Genomic DNA, 27,443 nt, shown 5'->3' on the forward strand with positions numbered 1-27,443 from the left:
GGCCAAGTCAAAGCCCGGATCTAAATCCCATCGAGATGTTGTGGGGGGATTTGAAATGAGCTGTGCATGCAAGAAACCCCTCAAACATCGCACAGCTGAAAGAATTCTGCATGGAGGAGTGGGCAAAAATTTCTCCCAGTCGATGTCAGAGACTGGTAGACAGTTATAAGAAACACCTACTTGAGGTTGTTTCTGCCAAAGGGGGCAATACCACCTATTGGAGCCAAGGGTGTACTTCATTTTTCCACATGTGAAATTTGCATTTATGTTTATTTAAATTATACAATGGACTACAAAATGTAAATGTTTCATGATATTTGTTATATTATATCACCTTTATCTGTCAATATTGTTGAAATGAAGATCAAATAGCTGTATGTTGAAATATGTTGAAAAAGTCAAAACTTTACATGGGGTGTACTTACTTTTTCACGTGACTGTATACGAGGTGTGTTCAAAAAGTATCCGACCTTTGTTCATAAAAAATACTCGTATCCAGATACAACAAACTTATACTAATGTCCTTCAAAGTGGTCCCCTTGGGCTGCCACACACTTCTCCCAACGGTTCTGCCACTGTCGGAAGCAACGCTGGAACGCCTCTTTTGGGATGGTGCGCAGCTGGTCCGTCGCATTCCGCATGATGTCTTCTCTGGACTGAAATCTGGTCCCTTTCAGGGGCATTTTCAGCTTGGAGAAAAGCCAGGAGTCACACGGAGCCATGTCATCATGTCACGCGGCACAACCATCACCAAGGAGTATTACCAAGAGGTTCTGCGTCGCCTTCGTGACGCTGTGCGACACAAACGGCCGGACCTGTGGGCAGCGGGCAATTGGCAGCTCCATCACGATAACGCACCCGCCCATTCTTCACATTTGATACAGAGTTTCTTGGTCAAACACAACACACCTGTGCTTCGTCAGGCTCCCTACTCTCCCGACATGGCTCCGTGTGACTTCTGGCTTTTCTCCAAGCTGAAAATGCCCCTGAAAGGGACCAGATTTCAGTCCAGAGAAGACATCATGCCGAATGCGACGGACCAGCTGCGCACCATCCCAAAAGAGGCATTCCAGCGCTGCTTCCGACAGTGGCAGAACCGTTGGGAGAAGTGTGTGGCAGCCCAAGGGGACTACTTTGAAGGACATTAGTATAAGTTTGTTGTATCTGGATACGAGTATTTTTTATGAACAAAGGTCGGATACTTTTTGAACACACCTCGTATATATATACAGTCATACCCCGTTTTACGCCATTTCGACCTACGTCAAATCCGACTTTACGCCACTCTTCTAGAGTAAATTTCAGTTCAGCGAACGTCATTATGTACGACTTTACATCACTCCTACGGACATGAAAAAAAAAAATTTCCTTAAAAATATATTTAAAATAAATAAAATAGTACATAAATTAACAATAAAAGAAGCTAAAAAAACTATTTAAAATACAATAAAAAGCACATTAAAAATATATTAAAATGTACGTACAGTATACTGTACGCAAGCGCAACTGCTGGTTCTCATTCAAAACAGAGGCGACGTACAGTATTCCTTTACTGTGTCTGTGTTAGCCATGGGTCCTAACAAGGATAATGCTAGTGTTTCCAAGCTGTTACGATGGAAGATAAGTTTAATCTGATTAAAAGGTATGAAAAAGGTGAAAAAGTGTCGGTGATAGCGCATAGACCTTATCGCGAATCGGAACCGCAATGCGTCATGGGATCGGAAAGGGGCAATAGCGCCGCCGGCGGTCGCTGTCACTTTGACAGACTGCTTGTTTGCAATGACACACTACGTGATCCTTACCACTTTAAACTACTTTTAGGACTTTTTTACTGTGACAAATTAACTGTGAACTGTGATCAGCTCATGAGCCAGTATTTGCAAGCAGGACAACCATCGCAAAACTGAAAGCCGCCATTGCAGTATGTAACAAGAAGCTTACTGTTTCGGACATAGCAAACTGTGATGAACTTGTGAAACTTTATACAGGTTTACCTAGTTATGACCTGTTTAAGTGGTTATTAGCAGAGCCAGGAGGGTAAAGTGGTTATATTATATATATACCTAGAGGAGGGTAAAGGAATACCTAGAGCCAGGTAGATCTGTATAGGTAACATGCTTCGACTGTTGCGATAGGGAATCCACCCTGTAATAATTTCTATGTTTTTAGGTGGTTTGTCGGGTAAGAGTATACCTGTGAACATACAAGGATGTTCGGGTGTTAAATAGTGTCGGGACTAAGATAAACCCCTGTGTGTCAGACCTGGTAATCATTCCTTTGTCCCTTATGGCAACGCACACATATAAACACTTAGATAGGCCCTTTAGTGCACACATTAATTAATTCCCCTCCCTTACCACAACGACTTTGGAAAACAGGCAGAAAGCCAGGACGGGGCACCGCCGATGGGGCCGCAGCCAGCCACACCACCAGCTGGCCTAGCAACCAGCATCGTGGCAGGCTGGGTAACCCACGCCACAGGGAACGTGTGATTGGTTGGCGCTGAAGGCGCGAACCTCCAGCCAATCAGGGCGGAAGGCGCAAAGATGCAACAGAGAAGGAGGTTGTTCATAGGAGGGAAGGCGCGAGAAGGTTCGGTGAACGGCGGGAAGCTACGAGGCCCTGGTTGGTAGCGCGCGAGGACTGACGTCAGAGGCAAAGTTATAAAAGGGCTCGCGGGACGACATTTGCTCTCTTTTGGTCCCCTCTTTCTCTTGGCCCTTGGCGCTGCATGACCTCTCTGTGCTCTTTGTCTTTTTGTCTCTCTTCGCGCTGGACCTCGTGTTGGAGATCGGCCCCTTCGGGTTGGAGATTGGCTTCGTGTGGGGATCGCTGGCCCGGCGTTGATTCCGCGTGGTGCTTTTGGTTCCTTGTGGTGCATCGGTGCTAGGAGCGAGGGACCTAGTGGCGTGCCGCGGAGCGATTCGCATCGGGGCCTGGCGCAGGATGGGAGCGAGCAGACGAGGGGTTTCTTCGCGCCGGAGCTTGGAGCCGCGTTTGGACGGTGGACAAGACTACAGACAGATAAGGACGCACCACATTTCCCCGTACACGACGAACGTGTTCTTTTCGTAATTCATTCCTGTGTGGCGTATTTGAAGTGAGGTGTGTGGGATCCCAATTTAGGACTATTTATTCATCGTCGCGTTTCATTGTTTCGGGGTCGGAATAAATCATTATTTTTGAACAATGAATTGGGTTGTCGTTCGTGAGTTAATTCCCTGCAGGATCGGAGCTGCCGTCGGTTCGCCATAGGTAAGCGCTGCCGCTTCTTCCTCTTCCCTTCTTCTTCCCGTGGTTGATAGCAAAATCCGTGTTTGTTCGTCGCCTCAGTTAAAGCCGTTCTGGTCATCCGCGGTCCCTGGTGTTAACCTTGAGGGATTCGCATGACAATATATATATATATATATCTCTCTGTATTATAAAAGAAAGTTTTTGTTTGTTTGTCTGCGCAAGCTAATCTCCTGAACGGTGAAAGATAGGAGGAAACCTCCAATACAAAAAATGTCGGGACGGGCCCCGAGAAGGTTTTAGGCTAAGTGGCGAGGCCGGTTGAGGCCGCTTCAGCCGGGTCGGGCCCATTTCGCAATTAAAAGCTGAGCTGAATTATTGTAGTCAATCGTCTACGGCCACGAGTAAAAGCTGAATTATAGTAGTAAATTCATTCAAAAATAACCAGGGCAATGCCGGGTGCTTTCAGCTAGTGTGTATTTATAATACTAGGGCGTGCCCGTACGTGGGTGCAAAAAAACATGCGTGCAAACAACAACAACAAAAAAAAACTTTGAAACCACGTGGCAGTAACGACCACAGAACCCCCCCCCCATCTATTTACATGAAATGGTTTGGTCCATTCGCAAAGCCAAAGCGAACGGCTTGCGAGTACGGTAGAACCCCCCCCCTCTATTTACATGAAATGGTTTGGTCCATTCGCAAAGCCAAAGCGAACGGCGAACGGCTAAATCGCCATAGCTCGGTAACTACTTCTCCGATTAATATGAAACCTTGAAAAGGCACATCCTCAGGTCCCCAGCAATATACCTGGCAAGTTTAAAGTATATCGGACCCGTGGTTGTCGAGAAACAGCGGTCACAGACAAACAAACACACAGACACACACACAGACACACACACAGAGATTACTGGAATTATAGATAGATATCTACATATATATATATATATATATATATATATATATATATATATATATACACACACACATACATATATATATACATATACATATGTATATATATATACATACATATACACATATATACATACATATACATACATATACATACATACACATACATACATACATACATACATACATACATACATACATATATATATATATATATATATACATATATATATATATATATATATATATATTGTTGCGGATATGGGATTTGGCCTCCATCCATATCCGCTTGTAAATATTCCCCTATTTCCCCAATACTTCCCAACTATCCCCAATCCCCCATTCCCTAGTCCCATTTTCTGTAAACAACACTCTGTAGAACCGACCTTCCCCTATTTCCCCCATTAAATGTCGCACCCAGGTTCACCGCATCTCACGTAGACAACTATAGGACATCTTGCTAGTTATTCTTAGTCTATGTCAGTTAAGGACTCGTTTCCATTAATTCTGACTCTTCGTTGCACCAGAATGTGATTGTATGGCACCGTTAGAAAGTTTAGGACCTCCCAATACCTCCCCGCAGCTCTTCCTCATGGTACAACAACAACTACAACAACAGCGGCGGCGGCGCGGGGAGTGTGCGTCCTCACTCCGGCTTGGTTAGCCGCCATTGAACATGTGCTCCGACGGGGTTACCACGCAGGGGCTCGCTGTCAGCTCCTCGTCAAGGGCGGAGCCCGGTAACCCCCCGCACCCAATGGAAGCGGCGGACCGGTTCCATCTGGGGCGGAGCTAACGAGCCGAGGGCGTGTCACTCCCCGCTGAACATGCGCAGGAGGAGGGAGGTGACGTCAGATGCGCCCCCAGCTTGAAGGAAGAGAGACGCCACCAACCAAGCGCTGAATACCTCCCCGCATCTCTGGACTGGACCGAGCTGTATCCTGTCCCTGAGCCAAGGTGCACCTTGAGCTATCGACTGCCTGTCCTTCCCTGCCATCAATCCCCGTGTAAGTCAGTCTTGTCCCATTTGTCTGTGGTCTGTCGGGGATAGATAAGACTGTGTCTAAGTGCCCATCTTTCTGTGCTTTACCTCTTACCGTGTAATCTACCCGTTTCTGCATCACCAATATTATATCCTCCTCCGGAGGTCTTGAGAACTGTACCCCTTGTGTCGTTGCATTAATCCCAGCCGTTGTGTCCTTTCCTTCATTGATTTAGCATAGCGCGATTCGGCCAACGTTCGAGTGGAATCGGGCGGGATAGGGTTCTAATCGGGGAGTAACTGTGCGGACGCGGTACTACCAAACCGCTCGGTAAACTAACATCTAAAACCGCGTCTGTAACAATTGGTTGTCAGGAGTTGGATTCGGACCTGGGACTAAATTTGTTAGGCCCAAATTTTGGACACCAATTGTGTTCGTACTGTAACAATTGGTGTCGAGGAGTGAGATCGGACCCGAAGCGCGTTTAACGCGCTCAAAATTACAAGTGACCGAAATTTGTTTTGTTTTAAAATAAAAACCCGAATTTTGAAAGTCGCGCTATGGCGGATCAAGACGGCTGGGTTCTGGTAGAGGAGAGTGAGGCAGGGTCGATCCAGGACCAAATTGAGGGACATGAGGAGAGCGAAGCAGTGAGGGTGGCAGGGTCGCAAAATCGCGTCCTCGCGCACGAGGTTACGGGCGCGCAAAATGGCGCCTCGCACATGGCCACGGCGACTGCGCCCGCGACCGTAGTAGCGCCGCTGGTAGATTTGGACCTTTTTTTCATACAAATGAAGGCCCTTATGGCCCAGAATAGCGAGAAAATGAGGGAGGACATGGGGTCCAATAGCGAGAAAATGAGGGAGGACATGGGGTCCAATAGCGAGAAATTGAGGGAGGACATGGGGGCCCAGATCGGAGGGTTAGGGAGTAGAATAGAGGGATTAGGAAACAAATTTGAGGGATTAGACAATAGATTAGGGGAAATACAGGAGGGGTTAATGGGGGGTAGAAAACAGAATGGCCGCTCAAGAGAATCAAAGGGAAGGGATGCAAAAGGGGTTAGAGGGGTTAGAAAACAGTATGGAAGGCAAATTGAGGGACATGAGGGACCAAGCGGAAAGGGAAGTTTAAAAAATGGGGCAGCAGATAGAGGGGGTCAGAATGGGGGTAGAAACCAAACTGGATGCTCACAGGGAGGAAATGGAGCAGATGAGGGTGGCATCTGGGCAGGAGATGCAAGTGATGGGAGAAGAGATCAGAAGAGGTGTGAGTGAGGAGGTCGGAGGAGTGCGCGAGGAGGTGAGGCACTGTAAGGAGCGCATGGAGAAGGAGGTGAGAAAGGGGACTGTAAAGTTACAAGGGGGCATAGAGGACCTGACGCAGGAGGTGGAACAGCTGACGGTGGGACAGACTGAGTTAGTGGAGCAGGTACAAAGGAACACTGCGGTACTAGGAGGGTTAAAAGCGACATAGAAAGAACTAAAAGACGACTTGATAGCGACGAAGAGGGAATGTCGGATGGTACGTGAGGGACTGACAACGAGGTTGGATGAGGTGACAGAGGTAATGGAGACGAAGGACCGGCAGGTGAGGACGCACATAGAAACGGTCAACGTGGCACCTATGCCATACAGGTGAACCACTTATAGTTGGCCTCCTGACGGCCACAATTTAGAAATGGACGCGGTTGGCGCCTTTCTTTATTTTTGAAGGAAGCCAGAACACCAAGTGGGCTCCAAGGCAAGACCAGCGGCAGAACATCGGCCGGCTGCGACACCACCGGTGACTATTGAACACTTTATTGGTGCACCGGATGGTGCTGACTGTACATGATGGGGTGGTGCTTTTGGTGCTTGGATGGGGTGCTCTGCACATTATTAAAGGCCGTAGGGCCACAGGGCACTCGTGGGTTGGTGTATCGATGCTGGCATGCGTGCTCTCTCTATGCATAACATCTGCATGTGTTCATCCAAAAACAGGTCCTGGATCGTAGTGTAAATATCAGTGTAGTCTTGTATAAATGATGCTCCCTACCGGCTGTATGTTTAGTTTGAGGACTCTTTCCGCGATTCGGTTATCCTGTGGGTGTGTTTCTGTGAGGAGAAGGGTGCAACGTCGCAGGGGGACATATTTACTCATTTGTGAACATCTGTAAAGCTGTTGCACTCAGGGTTGAGTTAATAGTAGAGGGAACGACATCTAAGTGCCACACTAACGTAGGTAAAAATTTATCGGGTCGGGTCGCCCCGAGGTAGAGAAGGGTGCAATGTTGCGGATACGGGATTTGGCCTCCATCCATATCCGCTTGTAAATATTCCCCTATTTCCCCAATACTTCCCAACTATCCCCAATCCCCCATTCCCTAGTCCCATTTTCTGTAAACAACACTCTGTAGAACCGACCTTCCCCTATTTCCCCCATTAAATGTCGCACCCAGGTTCACCGCATCTCACGTAGACAACTATAGGACATCTTGCTAGTTATTCTTAGTCTATGTCAGTTAAGGACTCGTTTCCATTAATTCTGACTCTTCGTTGCACCAGAATGTGATTGTATGGCACCGTTAGAAAGTTTAGGACCTCCCAATACCTCCCCGCAGCTCTTCCTCATGGTACAACAACAACTACAACAACAGCGGCGGCGGCGCGGGGAGTGTGCGTCCTCACTCCGGCTTGGTTAGCCGCCATTGAACATGTGCTCCGACGGGGTTACCACGCAGGGGCTCGCTGTCAGCTCCTCGTCAAGGGCGGAGCCCGGTAACCCCCCGCACCCAATGGAAGCGGCGGACCGGTTCCATCTGGGGCGGAGCTAACGAGCCGAGGGCGTGTCACTCCCCGCTGAACATGCGCAGGAGGAGGGAGGTGACGTCAGATGCGCCCCCAGCTTGAAGGAAGAGAGACGCCACCAACCAAGCGCTGAATACCTCCCCGCATCTCTGGACTGGACCGAGCTGTATCCTGTCCCTGAGCCAAGGTGCACCTTGAGCTATCGACTGCCTGTCCTTCCCTGCCATCAATCCCCGTGTAAGTCAGTCTTGTCCCGTTTGTCTGTGGTCTGTCGGGGATAGATAAGACTGTGTCTAAGTGCCCATATTTCTGTGCTTTACCTCTTACCGTGTAATCTACCCGTTTCTGCATCACCAATATTATATCCTCCTCCGGAGGTCTTGAGAACTGTACCCCTTGTGTCGTTGCATTAATCCCAGCCGTTGTGTCCTTTCCTTCATTGATTTAGCATAGCGCGATTCGGCCAACGTTCGAGTGGAATCGGGCGGGATAGGGTTCTAATCGGGGAGTAACTGTGCGGACGCGGTACTACCAAACCGCTCGGTAAACTAACATCTAAAACCGCGTCTGTAACAATATATATATTATATATATATATATATATATATACTGAAACGCAAAAGAAACTTACCACCTTTGAAACCTTTAAATATCAACAATAACACTGCGTGTAGTAAATGTGTGAACTTATTTGTGGACAATAGTGTCCTCACTGTCAGACAAAACGGTCACTGATGGTCACTTGAACCTTCAATGGTCACTTCATAGCACAGCTGTTGAACAGCCGTTTTGACTGTCAGTGATTAGCCAAGGGGTATGGGATGATTTTAATGAGCTGCAAGTGATGTCTTGATATTGGCTTGAAAAAGGCCAGTGCAAAATGGGCATTTCAATCAACATGCCACGATTGTCAAGGGATCAACGGCAGCGTGCCCTGGGCTTGCTGCAAGGCGGACTGAGCTACCTGCCACACACGCTATTGAAAGGGGACTGACATTGCACCCTGCACTGTTCTGTACTGTAGAACAAACTGATGAGATGGTGTATCTTGGTCAAAAACTTGACATGTCATCAATAAAATGCCAATGTTTCAATTAGCAATTGTTGGTTTGTACGGTAGCTCAGTCCGCCTTGCAGCATGCCCAGGGCATGCTGCCGTTGATCCCTTGACAATCGTGGCATGTTGATTGAAATGCCCATTTTGCACTGGCCCTTTTAAAGCCAATATCAAGACATCACGTGCAGCTCATTAAAATCATCCCGTACCCCTTGGCTAATCACTGACAGTCAAAACGGCTGTTCAACAGCTGTGCTATGAAGTGACCATTGAAGGTTCAAGTGACCATCCGTGACCGTTTTGTCTGACAGTGAGGACACTATTGTCCACAAATAAGTTCACACATTTACTACACGGTGTTATTGTTGATATTTAAAGGTTTCAAAGGTGGTAAGTTTCTTTTGCGTTTCAGTATATATATATATATATATATATATATATATATATATATATATATATATATATATATATATATATATATATATATATACAGTGGGGAGAACAAGTATTTGATACACTGCCGATTTTGCAGGTTTTCCCACTTACAAAGCACATCAAGGTCTGTAATTTTTATCATAGGTACACTTCAACTGTGGAAGACCCAGGTATTTTCAAGGTTAAATGTCAACAAGATGCTCCTGAGTCTTGCATAGGGGCGGGACATTGGCAGTAACATTGGTACCACTCAACTTTTCTTCCCACCATTGACTTTGTATTGCGAGAGATTTTCACTTGCTTATTTAAAGGTTTCTCACCCAGCCCACGTAAAATCTACCAACTCCTGCTGTTAACTCCCAAACATATTTTTTTTATGTTATCCAATCACAGTGCAGAAATGACAGACTAGAGATCCAAATTAGTGCTGCTATAGCTGCCATTTTACATTTCCATCCATGTAACATGCGCGCTCGCGCGCTCGTATCAATTGGTAATGTCGCGCGCTCGTATCAATTGGTAACGTTGATGTTATTGAATACCTCAGTTGAAAGTTCAGTCTTCCATTCCATCTGTGTGTTGTTCTTGGTATTCATCCTCCAATCTAGCCAGGTAAGATGCTAACTATAATGTTACTCACACTCTTGACTTCAGTTTCTGCATGAAATCATAAACAGGCAGAATAACAGCTGAGCCAGCTAGCACCATGTTAGCTAACGTTAAAGCTAGCCTCATCTATGTACAGTATGTTCCTAATGTCGGTGTAACTTAAACTTTTGTTAATGCCAAACATGAGACATATCTGTTGACTTCTGTATATGAATTGAACCAGAAAGAGGCACGACAGCTGAGCTAGCTACAGTAACTTAGCACAATGTTTCATTGGCCTAGATAGCTAACGTTAGTGTGGAAGAATTTAGATGTTTTAGCTATTAGCACTTTTGATGCCACTAAACATGGTTTAGTCAGCTAAAAAGTACCCTAGTGTAGAACATGACTCAGAACCTCTGTTACCTCACTGAAAACTCAGAGCCTCCTTTCACAGGCACTTTTAACATCATTCGTGATTTCTTATTTGTCATTTAACAGTGATGGTAGACATCGACAGCAAGCATGCCCAAAAGAAAACGGAGTGTAGAACCTGCAGCCCAAAGCTCTCCTCCTACATGCATCCTTCATGTACCATCCATGTCTGATCATGGGGATTTCACGCCCCTCCGTAAAATTAAAGGATCTGCTTCAGAAAAACTGCAACTGCTTCAAAAGATCCGGGATAGACGTCTCAACCAACCGCATGACTCCCCATGTCGTATGCAATCAGTATGTGATCAGATCCCGGCAACTCTTCCTGATGACCTAGAAAGAGTAGGATATCACAGCAAGTGTTATAAGCACTTTGTCCGCCACTTTCATCGTCTGGGAGATGATACAGAACCAGGGCCATCAACCTCATCATGGCATCACTCTCCTCGTAAACCAGGAGGTTCTGCTGAACCCATCTTCCCGCCAGAGTGTATATTTTGTGAGAAAGTTGAGACCAAAGATGCTCATCGCAATACTGAGAGGCCTACAACCTTCCCATCCTTTAAAAACAAAGAAAATGCATGGGAGCAAATCGAAACACGGGCTGAGAAAATGGGTCTCTATCGACTCCATCGAAAGGTGAAAAACAAAGACCTCTTTGCATGTGAGGCCAAACACCATCCGTCATGTTTTAAAGCTTTCCGCACAGCATTCTACAACTATGAGCGTGCGATTCACAGAGCCGAAGCACCAAAGGAGCAGGCTTGCATGTCAGCCGCCCATGAAAAGGCATTCAACTCAGTACTGGAACACATTCAAACCCAGGTCATCCAGCAGAATAAAGTTCTACAGCTTTCTTCCTTGCGCTTGCTCTATGTCGAGGAACTGAAACTGAATGGATATGAGAACTCAAATTATCGGTCAGAGAAACTACTGAAACGCCTACAGAATGACCCAATCAAGGAGCATATCCACTTCACGAAGGTTGATCATGACAAATGTGATGTCATTTCTTTCTGGCTTGTGCACAGCTCAAACATAACAGTTTCCAATGCTCTCGCACGAGCATTCACACTCGGAAGCACAAACAAGAACCAAAATGTTGCCCTCCAACTTCGCCAGGGTATTCTACAGGCCAGGGACTTCAAAATGTTCCTTGCAAATGACGACAACAAAAAGCAGATGTGCCAGCTTCTTCTGAAAGTGTGGAGTGGACAAGAGGCAGCTACCAGGCTGGAGAGAACAGAGATGGCTGTGCTGATCGTGGAGGGGAAGGCCCACCAACTTGCCTCAACGAATGGCAAGGTAAAATTGAAAGCCCTTCGTGAATGGCGATTCAATTTGTAATTTTTCCTGAAAAAAAGGTGATTACCTGTGATGTTTGTCTAGATCTGAAACTGGCAGTGACTGGTGATTGAAATGCGGTGCCTTTTTGTGTTTCAGGTCGAGGTACGTGAACTCCCCACGATCTACAGCAACCAGGAAGAGACTGATACCAGGGTGGTTCTGTACCTCCATCATGCTGCTACCATCGGATACAAGAACGCTGTAGTCAGAACACCGGACACAGACATCCTCCTGATCCTGCTCCACCATGCCCACAACATCAAGCTGACGGTGTACCTGGATACAGGGTCAGGGAAGCATCGCCAACTTGTCAACGTCTCTGAGCTGGCAGAATCCCTGGGAGAGGACTACTGTGCCACTCTCCTGGGGTACTATGTGTTCAGCGGAGAAGACTGCACCAGTGCCTTCAAAGGGAAGGGAAAAGTCGGGCCCTTGAAAAAGCTGGAGAAGAATCCCAGGTTTCACAGGGCATTCGGTGAACTGGGTGACAACTGGGATGCCAACCCTGAGGTGGAGAGGCAGTTAGAAAAATTCACCTGTGTGATGTACGGCCAGAGTCGCGAGTCATCAGTGGACATTGTCCGTGCCAAGCTGCTACGAAAAATGGTGGGAGAGGACAAGACCCTCACATCCAAGTCCAAGGTTGATCTGGCTCGCCTTCCTCCATGCCAGTCTGCCCTGAAGCCGCACATCCAGCGTGTGAACCACCGCGTAGCATTGTACAAAAGAGCCGATCAACCTATCATCGAAAAGCCAAAACCTTATGAGGAGCAAGGATGGATAAGGACTGATGAAGGACTGTTGAAACCAATGTGGTCCAGTGGTCCCATCCTACCAACCTCACTGGTGGATCTTCTGAACACAGGAGAGCACGAAGAGGAGGAGGAAGAGGAAGGAGAAGAAGAGTTTGACTCTGACGATTTCGATGAAAATGATGATGACTGACTCAGTGTAGAATCACTAATGCTAATGATGTTTATCTAAAACAAGCAAGAGAAGAGTGGTCACATTGAGTGCTAGGACTATTTTGACAGTTGTAATATTTAGAAAAATAAAACTTTGTGTTAACGTCTGTGTAGACGGACCTTAATATGAGTCTATTATTTCGTAAAACTGTGATTATTTTGTAAATAAAGCACTAATTAGCATACTAGTATACCATAGACACATGTAATCATGTTATGAATAGTTCTATCATGATCTATGCCCTTCAAAACATGGGTCTAGACACCTTCATTTTTCAATTATCTGCAATATTGGCTGAGATATGTCAAAAATCGTTTTTTTGATAATGGCAGCAGTAATTTGCATAAAAATGGTATGTGGGACATTTTTTCAGCTTGGGGCCATAGCTAGTCATTTTCTACACATTTTTTCCAATCTAGAAACACTGATTAGAAGTATATCTCCGGGGGGTGCAGGGGGACCTAGTCTTCCTACTAGACTATACAGGCTCATCCAACAACATCAGGATATATGGTAAAAACGTAATCAAACAGAAAACAAAATACTGTATTGGAGTCATCAGAATGAACCTGAATAAGGAAATAGCAACGGTCGAGCCATCAGGAGGAATCTGGATAGCATTCCGGTTTCAGCTGCTACTCGTCTTACCTCAAATTCAGTGCCACCTTCAACAGAACAAAACACGACTCCATTGCAAAAGCCAAGCAAATTCCATGAGCAGCTGGGTATTACTTTCACAAAAGTAATCCAATGAAAATCGAGTTGCGATGACAATTACTGCATATCCAACCCCCTCAGTAAAAATGAGCACCTGCAAATTTCTGACTCACCTGTCTCGCAGTGTCAGAATTGACAGACTTTGATGCCTTCACAGACTCCACAGTTACAAAACCAGCCTCCTCCATTGCCAACTGTTTCCTGAACATTTGTCGCAGCTCGTTTGCAGTGAAAGGCAGCCGAGGAAAAGAGGGCATTTCTTTCTTGAACTATCATCAAAAGCAAAAGTTAAGCACAGAAAGAGATTTACTTGTGATGCACAAACCATATGATTGTCATTCTCCATGCACCATAAACATACGATTACACAGACAACATGCGATTGTCATTCTCCATGCACCATACACATACGCATCAATCATGAAGTTCTCAGGTTCAGAAGCATGAGCATGTTCTTAGTGAACTACCATCACATGTCATGAATCTATGGTGTATCGTACTGGCCTCTGGAACAACAGCGTTTTGATGTGGCAGCTTATGCTCTAAGGCAACCGGTACTCACATCACGTCTCCAACACTCCAAACTGTCATTTTAATGAGATCTTTAGATTCCATTGTGAATGAATGAATGAATGTTTTAAGGCCATTTTCCCCGCTAAAGCGGGGGTTAGCCTTGCAGGCTCCATGACAATCATGGTTCCCTGTTTGAGGCAATGTTTTTATGGCCGGATGCCCTTCCTGACGCCAACCCTTGGTCACGCTCTTACGATGCGCAGGGATACGGTGTACCTATTCTAAATCGGGGTACGCACAGTGATCATTCATCCCAGCAAGCTGGTACTCAATTTGCCGACCTCGGAAGGATGACAGGCTGAGTCAACCCCCCTGGTGTTAATTCAGCGATCGACCGGGATTCGAACCTAGGATCCTAGGATCCCAAGCTGGCACCCTAACCGCTAAGCCAACACCAGGCTAAGATTTAGATTAGATTTAGATTTAGATTAGATTAGATTAGATTTCGATTCCGATTCCATTGTGAGTAATCAAATATGAAATTAGTGATGGGCAAATGCAAAGGTACTTGTGATATGTAATAGTACATTTTGGAATTTTCTGCAGTGTGCTCACAAAAGGTTTCAGCTCAGAGAAGATTTAGATAATTCAAAAACGAATCCGTTTGATATAAATAAACCGCTTGATTATTTTTGCACTACATGGTACTGTGGGGGTTACCCCATTCAGACATAATCCACAGGCACGGGACCAGTGGGGCGATTGATAGTATGGGCGTGGAGTGCGCTCGGTTGTTGGAGCCACGCCCCCTTAAGAGTGATTTGTGTTATAAAAGATGCATGAGTTCCGGTAGTGGGTTAGTTCTGTTGGAATAAAGGAGCTTTGAACAAGCCAAGAAGTGTCTCGCCCTCTCGTTGTCCGCAACTCCTACATTGGTGACCCCGTCTTGCTCTCGAACGTTTTCGGAGCTTCAAACGAACATGGCGACAAGCGCAGTTTCGATTAAACTGCCGGAGGTTTGGGAACAACAAGCTGCCGTTTGGTTCGCACAAGCTGAGGCCCAATTCGCCATTCGGAGCATTTCTGCTGACGACACGAAGTATTATTATGTCGTGTCTGCGCTCAGCGGCTCCACTGCAACCAGAGTGGTAAGCCTTCTCCGGGATCCTCCGAAGGGCGGCAAGTACAAGACTCTAAAGGCGCTGCTGCGCAAAACCTTCGAGCTCACTGAGGCCGAGCGTGCCCATAGCTACTTTATCTACCCGGACTGGGCGACTCCAAGCCGTCGGAGCTGATGGACCACATGTTGTCTCTCCTGGGCAGCCACCGACCATGTTTCCTCTTCAAAGAACTGTTCCTGCAACAGCTGCCAGGACAGGTACGGACAGCCCTGACCAATTTGTCTGTTAAGGATTTCCGCGCCCTGGCCAAGGAAGCAGACAAGTTTTTCTCCACGAGACAGCAAGGTAGTGCAGCTGCATGGGAACCTGGCCCCGTCGAGCCTACGTCGCTGGCGTAAACATCGTCGTGGCCACCATTACGGCCCAGCGGCGGAAGGCCCCAGGCTTGTGCTTTTACCACGCAAGGTTTTGGCCCAAGGCCAAGGCATGCCGACCACCCCCCTGCAACTTCAGCGAGTCGGGAAACAGGGTGGCCGGCGTTCGTTAACGGCCATGAGCGTCGGCCGTTCGGGCAGTTTGTTGTTCATTGCGGAGACCGATTCCGCACGTTGTTTCCTCTGTGACACAGGAGCCCAGGTGAGTGTTCTACCTGCGTCGGCATTGGACCAGGAGGCCGGGAGTCATGGCCGTGCCCTGGAAGCCGCCAACGGCAGTGCTATTGACTTTTGGCAAACGGACCGTGGCACTGTGCTTTGGCGGGCAGCGGTTTACATGGGATTTTGTCACGGCGAGGGTGTCCACCCCCTTGCTGGGCGCTGATTTCTTCTGCGCCAACAGCCTATTGGTGGATGTTAAAAATTGGCGGCTCATTAATGCGGAGACATTCAGTTCTCTTCCATGCTCGCTGAGCAGGTTCGCCTCGACGAGGCTTGTGTGCACGCTCTCGACCTCTGATGAGTTCGCCCGCCTCCTCACCGAGTTCCCGGCCCTTACACGGCCCACCTTTTCGGCCGTTGTCGTCAGACACGGGGTGGAGCATCACATTCCGACCACCGGCCGCCTGTCTACACCCGGGCTCGACCCGGCGAAACTCGCTATTGCAAAGGTGGTGTTCGACACGTTGGAGCGTCTTGGCATCGTGCGACGGTCCGACAGCCCATGGTCCTCGCCTCTCCACATTGCGCCAAAGCCGGGTGGCGGTTGGCGCCCGTGCGGGGATTATCGTCGCCTTAACGTCGCCACTACCCCTGACCGATACCCAATCCCGCACATCCAGGATTTTTCTGCCCACTTGGCCGGTAAAGTCTTTTTTTCAAAGGTGGACCTCGTTTGTGGTTACCACCAGGTCCCCGTCCGGCCACAGGATGTTCCTAAGACAGCGGTGATTACACCGTTCGGACTTTTCGAATTCCTCCGTATGCCTTTTGGGCTCATGAACGCGGCCCAGGCTTTCCAGCGCCTGATGGACAGCGTGTTGCGGGATTTGCCGTTTGTTCGTCTACCTGGACGATATCGTCATCGCCAGCGCTTCCAGGACGAAGCACATGCTTCACCTCCGAGCGCTCTTTGAACGCCTCAGTCAGCACGGCCTGATCATTAACCCGGCCAAGTGCTTGTACGGGGTGGCTTCAATTGACTTTCTCGGCCACCGCATCACGAGGGAGGGGGCCGTCCCTCTGCCGTCTAAAGTGGAGGCCGTGAAGAGTTTTCCGCACCCCTCACCGTCAAGGCCCTGCAGCAGTTTTTGGGCATGGTGAACTTTTACCATCGTTTCGTGCCCCGGGCGGCCCAGCTCATGCGGCCCCTTTATGAGGCCCTCAAGGGCAAGCCTACCAAATGCGCCATCGACTGGACCGAGGAGATGGCCAAGGCTTTCACGGATGCTAAACTGGCCCTCGCCAGCGCAACTATGCTGGCGCATCCGTCGCCCGATGCACCGATTGCTCTCACCACGGACGCTTCGGACTACGCGGTTGGCACCGTGCACGAGCAGTGGGTCAACGTGGCCTGGCAGCCGCTTGCCTTTTTTAGCCGGCAGCTCCGCCCTAACGAACGAAAGTACAGTACCTTCGATCGTGAGCTCCTAGGCCTCTACCTAGCTGTCCGACACTTCCGTTACCTGTTGGAAGCCCGCCCGTTCACGGCGTTTGTGGACCACAAGCCCCTGGTTTTTGCCATGGCCAAGGTCTCGGAGCCGTGGTCTGCCCGTCAACAACGCCAGCTCTCCTTCGTTTCCGAGTTCACGACGGACATCCAACATGTTGCTGGGAAGGATAATACGGTCACCGATTGTCTCTCCCGGTCCATAGCTGGCGCGGTTCACCTTGGCATCGACTACACCCGCATGGCGGCCGATCAGATCTCCGACCCGGATGTCCAGGCCTGCAAGGCAGCGGTCACGGGCTTCGACTGTCTGACGTGCCGTTCAAGGACACGGGCACCACACTACTGTGCGACGTATCTTTGGGACAGCCTCGCCCCATCGTACCCACCAGCTGGAGACGGCTGGTGTTCGATGCCGTCCACGGTCTTTCTCACCCGGGCAGGCAGGCGTCGCAAAAGTTGGTGGCAGCGAAGTTCGTTTGGCACGGGCTCAGGAAGGATGTGCGCAACTGGGCCAACACCTGCATCGAGTGTCAACCCTCGAAGGTGCATCGCCATACCCAGGCCCCATTGGCGCCATTCACAGTGCCCGAGCGACGGTTTGACCATGTTAACGTGGACCTGGTGCCTTACGACGGGCCTTTCCGAGGCCTGGAGGCCGGGGACAAGTCCTTCGTGGTCGACATCGGCAGGAAACCGGACCACCTTTCGGTGGACCGCCTCAAGCCGGCTCACTTGTACCTAGACCAGCCCCCTCGGTTGCCTCAACCCCACGGCGGGGCCGTCCCCCGTCGGGTAAGTCCCCGGTTGACCCGCCTACCGCCAAGCCGTTAACAGTCCCTGCTTGGGTCATCAGGGGTCGTTTCGGCCGGGTGATCGGGCCGGGTGGCCGTGTGGTAAGGCCCCCGAAAACTGACATTGCCCGTGCGAGTGAATTATGGGGGGGGGGGGGGGGGGGGCGCATGTGGGGGTTACCCCATTGAGACATAATCCACAGACATGGGACTAGTGGGCCTATTGATGGTATGGGCGTGGAGTGCGCTCGGTCGTTGGAGCCACGCCCCCTTTCGAGTTATTTGTGTTAAAAAAGATGCGTGAGTTCCGGTCGTGGGTTAGTTCTGTTGAAATAAAGGAGCTTTGAACATGCCAAGAAGTGTCTCGCCCTCTCGTTGTCGGCAACTCCTACGGTACTACATTTGTTACGGGGCGAAAGGCTTATGATGAGAGGATTTGCCGCCATGTATCCCGGACTTGTTGAGATTTCATCAATCTATGTACCGTATCTCACCTGGTCATAACATTGTGCAACGAGTGGTAAGCTGTAAGGGTCTTTGCGGTATTGATACTGCCACAGAAAATCAGGCCGCACTCTGCGCACCGTGTGCAGTACCCCCGCCCTTTCCTCGGAGAAGAATGGGTAGCGGTCAAACATGTGCTGCAATGTAAAGCCATTCTGCTCCATATCTTGTAATAACCTGGGAAAGTCACAAAATATAAAATCAAATACTTTCTTGCTCACCTTTCAAGACAAATTTGGAAAACAGATTAAACACAATCTACAAGTCCTCTTGGAACTTTCAAACAAAGTGATCAAATATGATGGAAACAATGGGACTGATCAATGTTTTTTTTGACAAGTTAGACTTGATGGTGTGTAAAAAATTTAAATTTGTTTTTTCTCAGTAGTTTGCAATTTTCTGCCAATAATGATAAAGCAACATCGATTAATGTCAGAAGATAAGCATTTGAGGGACAGTAAAGAAAAGCATGAAAAAGATAATTGTGCGACAAAACTGATGATTGGACACAATGGCTGAGAAATTATTATTATAAAGATATTTACAATGAATGAATAATGAATGATCGTTTTAAGGCCATTTTCCCCGCTAGCGCGGGGGTTAGCCTTGCGGGCCCAATGACAATCATGGTTCCGCTGTTTGAGGCAATGTTTTATGGCCGGATGCCCTTCCTGACGCCGACCCTTAGTCGCCTCTTACGATGCGCAGGGATACGGTGTACCTATTCTAAATCGGGGTACACACAGGGATCATTCATCCCAGCAAGCTGGTACTCAATTTGCCGACCTGGGAAGGATGGCAGGCTGAGTGAACCCCCCCCCCCCCCCCCCCCCGGCGTTAATTCAGCGATCGACCGGGATTTAAACTCAGGATCCGAGGATCCCAAGCCGGCACCCTAACCGCTAAGCCAACACCAGGCTCCTATAAAGATATTTACAGCCACAAACAATTCCCATTTTAAAAAACCACTGACTAGTAAATGAAAACATAAAACGTATGAAGAAAATTAAGCAATGTAAAACAGAATAAATTATTTTCAAACAATTATATTAACTTAAAATTCTTCATTGACTTCTATCACCATCACATATTGAAGAGGAATACAATTCAAGTTTCAAGAATCATAAACACATCTCTGTTATAAACAAGCAAATGTTCCTGACAAGATGGTGCACACTTTGGTCGAACGTAACTTAGGGCTGTCTCGTCTGGGTTTGATTCCAGAGCAGATTAGAAACTGTCGGATTGATGCTTCATCAGAAAGTGCGTCGGCCCTCAGTGGACGCTAGTCTGGAGACCGTATGCTAGCATCAGCTGGTGGAGGTTAAAGATCCAATGGTGCCTTTATAAGAAAAGTAGGTGAGTTATCGCTGGCGCCATGGATACATCACAAATTCCGGCCCTAATCTATAGAAGACACCATCAGAAATGCGCAGCTGCGCTCCCAAGCAGATATAACCCAACCCGCCAGCAAAGTGCTGCTTCTAAGAGAGGAAGAAGAACAAGCAAAACACGGTGCGCATACAAACTGTTAAACATCCTCACACTGAGCACGAGTCATTATGAAGTGCTGACGCCAATGTAGGAAATCAGGGCACCACAGAATTTTGGTTCGTGCTTTTTATGGAAAATACCGTTTTTGAATATAGATTGGTTTAACATGTGAGAGATGATGCAATTCACCATCAAAACAACTTTACTTTCATCTGTACAAACTGCACTCTCTCCAATACGCAACGCGATCCACAAAATCATTTCACACACACTTCCCTTTCCCAACTTAGACTCAACCACTTCATTCATTTCACAGCAACCTCCCACTTCAAAAATCTAAAGCTACTTTTCAACAGCAAAGACGTCCCATGTGCACTCTTCGAAAACAAACAGAATACTATGTTCATCAGTTCTCTTCTCTTTTTCCAAATCAATTTGTACTTTAACACAATTGTACCATTTTGGTCTGTAATCGCAAAAAGCCCACAAACTGGTGTTCACGAGCAAAATGAGTCTCAAACAGGCTACACATGGATTTCAAGAACAGAGAAACATTTTGTGAAATTATAGTTTTCATGAAAAGTATTTTTACAACAAGCAAAAAAATTTAAATACAAAATACTCTTTAAGTATCGTATAAAACCGAATCATTGTCGTAATATGTGCATGGACGGTTTTTCCACATTCATGAAACGGTAATTGGGACAAATAATACCTTCATTCCACACTGGTTCGCTTCGACTCTGGAAAGAAGTAATTTACAGTGCCTGTAGAAAGTATTCACACCCCTTGACCTCATTTCTATTTTATACAAGGGGTAAGGCTCGTAATAGAGCTGACACACACACACACACACACACACACACACACACACACACACACACACACACACACACACACACACGGTGAAACACACACACACGCACGGGGAAACACACACACACACACACACACACACACACACACACACACACACACACACACACACACACACACACACACACACACACACACACACACACACACACACGGTAAGGGTAAGTGCCGTCACCAAGGTAACTCCCTGGGATACTCTCGGTACCAGTGACATCATAACAATTGCGCCGCTTTTCTCACCGTACTCCGCAGGGCATTTCCTCAAGAGGAATTTCCTCCTCCCTGTGGATGCCAACCGATGGAGACTGTCCGTGCTCTATCCTTTTCAAGCAAGGAAGGACGACGTACCATTTTTAAAGTCTTTGGTATGACTTGAACCAGTCCAAACCGGATGTGTGTTTTTTAGGAGACACCATCTCCTTACTGGATGGCCATTGGCTCCCTACGGGAGCTCATCACCCTATGCCAGGTGTTGTGTTTGGTTCTAGCAGGGTGTAACAGTCATCCTCCCCACTAGGATAGCCAACGAAGGGTGTCGATTTAGTCGCCGACACCCCGACCACGCGACCGGTAGCACTGGGTTACATGTTACCAGTCGCAGTCTCAAAAGACTGACCTGACTTTTTCACATTAGGGTTAGGGTGGAATTTGAATTTAAAATCGATTGAATTGAGATTTATTTGTCAATGATCGACAACGAATACCACATAATGCCAACGTGGAATTGCATTTTTAGACATTGTTACAAAATAATTAAAAATGAAAAGCTGAAATGTCTCGAGTCAATAAGTATTCAACCCCTTTACTATGGCATTCAGCATTGAGCTCAGGTGCATCCAATTTCCTCTCATCATCCTTGAGATGTCTCTGCAACATGATTGGAGTATACCTGTGGCCAATTTAACTGATTCGACATGATTTAGAAAGAAACACACCTTTCTATACAAGGTCCCACAGTTGACAGCGCATGTCAGAGCAGAAACTCTACCATGAAGTCCAAGGAACTGTCCGTAGAACTCAGATATAGAATTGCGAGAAGGCAAAGATCTGGGGAAGGGTATTAAAATTTCTAGAGTGTTGAAAGTTCCCAAGAGCACAGTGATGGGATCATCGTTAGGATCAAATCGTATAATTTGACTTAATTAAGAAATTAAGAAATTTGACTTAATTAGGAGCTCCATCATTAGGAAATGTAAAGAATATGGAACTACCCAGAGTCTCCCTAGAGCTGGCCGACCGACCAAACTGATTAACCGGCTGGTAAGAAGAACATTGGTCAGGTAGGTAACCAACTCTGACAGAACTACAGAGTTCCTTGGCTGAGATGTGAGAACCTGCCGGAAGGCAAACAGTCTCTACAGCATTTCACAAATCTAGGCTTTATGGGACAGTGGCCAGACGGAAGCTACTCCTGAGTAAAAGGCACTTGACAGCACACCTGGAGCCTACATAAGGCACGTGAAAGACTCAGAGCATGAGGCAAAATATTCTGTGGTCTGATTAGACGAACATTGGACTTTCGCCTGAATATAAAGCGCTACGTCTGGCAGAAACTGAGAACAGCTCATCACCCATCTAACACCATTCCTGAAGAGAAGCATCGTGGTGGCAGCATCATGCTAAGGGGATGCTTTTCAGTGGTAGGGACTGGGAGACTTGTAAGGATAGAGGGAACATTGAATGGAGCCAAAAACAGGCAAATCCTTGAGGACAACCTGCTTCAGAATGCAAAACACCTTAGACTGCGGCAAAGATTTACGTTCCAACAGGACAATGACCCCAAGCACACAGCCAAAGCAACATTGGAACAGCTTCAGAACAAGAACGTGAAAGTCTTTGAGTGGACCAGCCAAAGCCCAGACTTGAATCCCATTGAGAATCTGTGGAAGGACTTGAAGATGGCTGTTCACCGACGCTTCCCATCCAACTTGACAGAGCTTGAGCATATCTGCAAGGATTAATGGGAGAAACTCCCTAAATGCAGACGTGCAAAGCTCATACAGACATACCCAAGAAGACTTGAAGCTGTAATCGCTGCGAAAGGCGCTTATGTAAATTAGGGGGGTTGAATACTTATGTAAATTAGATATTTCTGTATTTCATTTTTAATTAACTTGTAGAAACTTCTAAAAACAAATTTCCACTTTGACATTATGTGATATTATGTGTAGATTAGTGACAAAAAGCTGTAACAACAAAATGTGAAAAAGTTAAGGGTGTGAATACTTTCTGAAGGCGCTGTATCTAGGTCTAATCATGTCATAATGTTCTTCAATAAATAATTTCCCTCTCTCTAGTAGGGAGCTCTTGCAATGAATGGCAACAGTAGTTGACTATTGATCAAACATGAGATCCGATGTTACTCTCACATAACATTCTTGAACGGCAGGTGAGAATGAATGATTGTTTCCACAATAATGATCATTCACTAATTCACTACCATTTTGAACTTACTGCATCACTTAAACATTCCCCATCCCAAACTATGGACATTTATTCACCCATTAACCATACCTCACCAAACTCTCTTGATTACAGGTTACTGGATGTTTTACCACATTCATTGTAGGTATCGATTTTACATAATATATACAGGTAGTTTACCGTATATAATTTGGTTCATGTATTTGCTGCACAAGATGATAGCATACTTGTCGCATACGCCTTGTTTTTTGTCTGCGTCATATTATTCAGACGGAAACTAGAACAGCACTCAGTAGAGCGCACACCTCCGCCAGGTTGAACAGTTTGTCTTGGATCCCACTGATCAGCTCGATCTGGATTCGGACCTAAATCGAATCGAATCGGCTTGTTCTTGTCATGAAACCAACTCATCGTCCAAGTTTTGTCGTAAGTCATGTCATCCACAACCTTTTCATATATCATGCGATACATCGTTTTTGGCCATGCATCTCAATAGTGAAGGATCAGTTAAAAAATAATAAATGCTCGGATCCAGATTCGTATTCGGATCTTCACCAAAATCGAATCGATTTGTCCTTGTCTTGACACACACAACCTGACCACCAAATTTCGTCCGAATCCATCAACAAATTTTTAAAGACATCATGCTATATATCGGTTCAATGGTGAAGAATCATTCAAAAAATTCTCGTATCCAGATCCAGACCGGATCTTTACCAAAATCTATTCATTTTGTCCATGTCGTCAAATACCAAACCTGTCCACCAAATTTCGTCCGAATCCATCAACAACTTTTTAAAGACATCATGCTATATATCGGTTCAATGGTGAAGAGTCATTTAAAAAATTCTCGTATCCAGATCCGGACCCGGATCTTCACCAAAATCTATTCATTTTGTCCATGTCAAATACCAAACCTGTCCACCAAATTTCATCCGAATCTGTGCACAACTTTGAGATATCTTGTTCACAGACGTACAAATATACAAACAAACAGGGGTGAAAACATAACCTCCATCTACCTTTGGTCGTGGAGGTAAAGATGAAATCCACAATTCAGTGAGTTATATTCATTGTTTTGTAGCAGCTGGGCAAAAGGCTGATGTTGGCTTAACAGTTAATGTGGCTCGCTTAAGATCTTAGGGTCTTGAGTTGAAGCCCCTGTCGTGCCGTTGCAATAACATCAGGTGGGTTGATTAAGCCTGTCATCCTTCCGGGGTTGGCAAAACGAGTACCAGCTTACTGGTATGGGGGCATTGCATCAGCGGCACAGCCACGCCCCCATAAAATGATGCAGCCAAGCATCCACAGGCTGCATACGAACCACCACCACCATAATAATTCATCCACAGGCTGCATACAAACCACCACCACCATAATTCATCCACAGGCTGCATACGAACCACCACCACCATAATAATTCATCCACAGGCTGCATACAAACCACCACCACCATAATTCATCCACAGGCTGCATACAAACCACCACCACCAGCTGGGCAAACACGCCTCGGAGGGGTCTAATGGGAAGCAGTTTAGACTTCAGCTTTGAATGTGACAATGAATGTTGAAACAGTATCGGATCCTAACGACAGCTAGAGTGTTACCCATTGTTTCTATGGTTGAGAGGTTTGATTTTCATTGCAGGATGCCCCCACGTTCAGTCATGGTCACTGACTAATAGCGACGAACAAGGTGCACACAAGCTGAATGAAACACAGCAAGAAGAGGAAGGGAAAAGCACCTAGATAAAACAGGAAAGGAATAAAGCAACTGACAACAAACAAATGGAAATAAAGTGATTGATATGGGGGAAGAGGGTCATAATAACCTGAAAAAAAGGGAGTGCTTGGGAACGGGATCATTTGGGGTAGAATAGATAATGCGTATTAATGGAGGATGACCTGAGCTAGTGATGAACAGCTGTCTTGAAGCCCTGCAGGGAAGAATGGCATCAAACGGACTGTGAAAGTTGGTTCCATAGGTGAGGGAGCTTCCATAGGCAAAACAGTTGCGGTTGACAATATTTGGTTAGTAATCGAAACCACGCATTCGAAATAAAACCATTTGATTTTCTTGGAAAAAAGCATTTTGGTATTTCCAAATCTTCTCATTTTTTATTTTATTTTAAAGAGTCCATTTGATGGACATTGTGAGACCCTAAATCTAGCATAGCGAGTGGTACAAACACCTTCCAAAAGAGACAGCAACTGTTTTTGAAAACATTAGTCACATCCTCTCAGGCACAATTACCAGTTAATTACTTCTAGCCTTTCAACAATTCCATCAATCATCATTTAAGCACATCCATCACTCTCATCTCTCCAAAGAGAATATGGATCGATGGCTTCATCATTTTGACAGCTGATCAAACTGGCATAATCAACTCAAATTGCACAATTAATTGCATCGCCTCTTCTGGCATGCTTAGAGGACAAATTTTTCAAACCATGAATGTCCTGCCAACTAAACCCATCATAAAATGGATTTGGACAACAGGATTGCAATAATGCAATAATGGTGCACTTCATGCCCTACACCTCACCAATCGAGCATTTGACGAAGAAAATCACAATCCTGGCTTTGCTTACGCAAGGCCCAATGCCAAGCTTAGCGATTGCTGATAACAAGCATGACAGCAGCTGTTAATTTCACAGAAATACGGGCAAATAACAAGGCACCTTGTAGATGATATCACCCAAAACAAACCGTGTTCAAAAAAAAAAAAAACCACGGAATGTTTGGCCAATAAATGCAAAATCATTTTACAGGCTGAAACAAAAAAAAAGTCAACAAAACACTCAGGTCATCAATCAACACGTGTGAAAAAGTCTGACATTTGTCAAAAACTGAAGAACAGAAGTTAAAGTATTAAAAATGAACGATGAAAAATTAAAGAGTACACAAGTCAGGAGACGACGATGGTTCACGAGCGAGCGTTTTTTGAATGACAAAAGTCAAAACCGACATTGAAAATATATAAATAGGAATGTATTATCTGTTATGAGACGAGTTAGCCACACAATACCAAAAATTCGGTTCGATTCCAACAACTTTGAAAATTTGACCTTTATGACCTTCAAAGGTCAAAGGTCGAAGATTCTGAAATTTCTTGGAAAACTTGTATTCATGATGTATGTGATAATATAAAAACATGTACGACATTTCACCCTATCAGGAAGCGAACAATGTAATAAAACCATCAAAAATAGACTTTTCTAAATTTCGTGACCTTGTGACATTGACCTTGGGGCGAAAATGAAAAATCGAACTCCGTGGGGCTAGGCACATGACATTGGCCTAAACAAATACCGAAACCTCTGTCAGATTCCACCAAACCTCTCGGAGAAGATGTAGCTTGAACTCGATTACCCCCTAAAAAGACATCTTTTTCAGGTGTGGCTCCGTCCACAATGGGCGCAATACGCCCACTCGAGGCAGGACAGAACCAGATCATGATATCAACCTCCCACCCAAGTTTCATCGAGATCGGATGATATCATCGGGCAGTTATGCTGCAGACACACAGACACACACCCATGACAAATATAGTGGTCACTCTGTTTGATAACTCGTGATCATTCATTGCTTGCACATTATATGTAGTTGAGAGCTGGTCTCCACCGCTTCGGCATTGAGTGTTTAGGTGCACACAGTACAACATTGGAAACGGGTTCGTTTTTGTCGTGGTAACAGTGCCAAGCAATCTTGAGATGTCTTCTGCTAATTTTCACTGATGGCCTTGGAAAAGAACTACGATCTTCGTTTGTCCTATGTTCAGACCGATGGACATCGAAAGCTGAATTAGGAAGTCAAATATAGCACCCATTATGTTCCTTCTAATGGGTCACAGTGAGGGCCCATGCTCCACTTCCATAAGCAGGATGGACTCATTCGGTCAAATCCAAGCCCAACACATATATATTGTATATATATATATATATATATATATATATACATTTAAATTACGTGGTAGTGAGGTGTTTTGAATTACGTGGTGGTGAGGTGTAATCGTCCCAAACTTCCAGTCTGCACCCACCCCTCCCCTATGTACGTGCTGAGGGGTTATTTCTTGAAAAAAAAAAAAACATTCAACCTACATCTTCAACCTAAATTGCCGATAAAAATGTAATATCACAAACACAACAAATA

General features: G+C 46.2%; 2 protein-coding genes across 6 annotated transcripts in view; one reads left to right on the forward strand and one right to left on the reverse strand.

Moving 5' to 3' along the window:
* The window catches only part of POLRMT (RNA polymerase mitochondrial), a 238,297-nt gene that overhangs the window by 135,299 nt on the left and 75,555 nt on the right, over positions 1-27,443 (reverse strand). For 4 of the 5 annotated variants that reach the window (XR_013622380.1, XM_078771712.1, XM_078771710.1 and 1 more), the window contains exons 6-7: positions 18,489-18,675; positions 13,577-13,732 (exon numbers count right to left, since the gene is read on the reverse strand). Coding sequence is in view for 4 of the 5 variants with exons in the window: in XM_078771712.1 (XP_078627838.1) it covers positions 13,577-13,732; positions 18,489-18,675 (343 nt within the window). In the remaining variant the exon portion in view is untranslated. Of the gene's footprint in view, positions 1-13,576; positions 13,733-18,488; positions 18,676-24,898; positions 25,032-27,443 lie in introns of those variants that run through there. The other variant, XM_078771713.1, reaches the window with a different exon arrangement.
* LOC144890913 (uncharacterized) lies at positions 11,604-13,072 on the forward strand. The gene is made up of 2 exons (XM_078772810.1): positions 11,604-11,738; positions 11,877-13,072. Exons 1-2 carry the CDS (start codon positions 11,616-11,618, stop codon positions 12,723-12,725), a joined length of 972 nt encoding a protein of 323 aa, XP_078628936.1. The 5' UTR covers positions 11,604-11,615; the 3' UTR covers positions 12,726-13,072.

Source organism: Myxine glutinosa, chromosome 2 (assembly GCF_964187855.1).
Source record: "Myxine glutinosa chromosome 2, kmMyxGlut1.1, whole genome shotgun sequence".
NCBI classification, from domain to species: Eukaryota; Metazoa; Chordata; class Myxini; order Myxiniformes; family Myxinidae; genus Myxine; species Myxine glutinosa.

Excerpts from the sequence above, each read along its gene's own strand:
- LOC144890913 (XM_078772810.1), top strand. The coding sequence starts at position 11,616 with ATGTGCCAGCTTCTTCTGAAAGTGTGGAGTGGACAAGAGGCAGCTACC. Across the intron at positions 11,739-11,876 it reads TTGCCTCAACGAATGGCAAG|GTCGAGGTACGTGAACTCCC; the intron begins GTAAAATTGAAA and ends TTTGTGTTTCAG.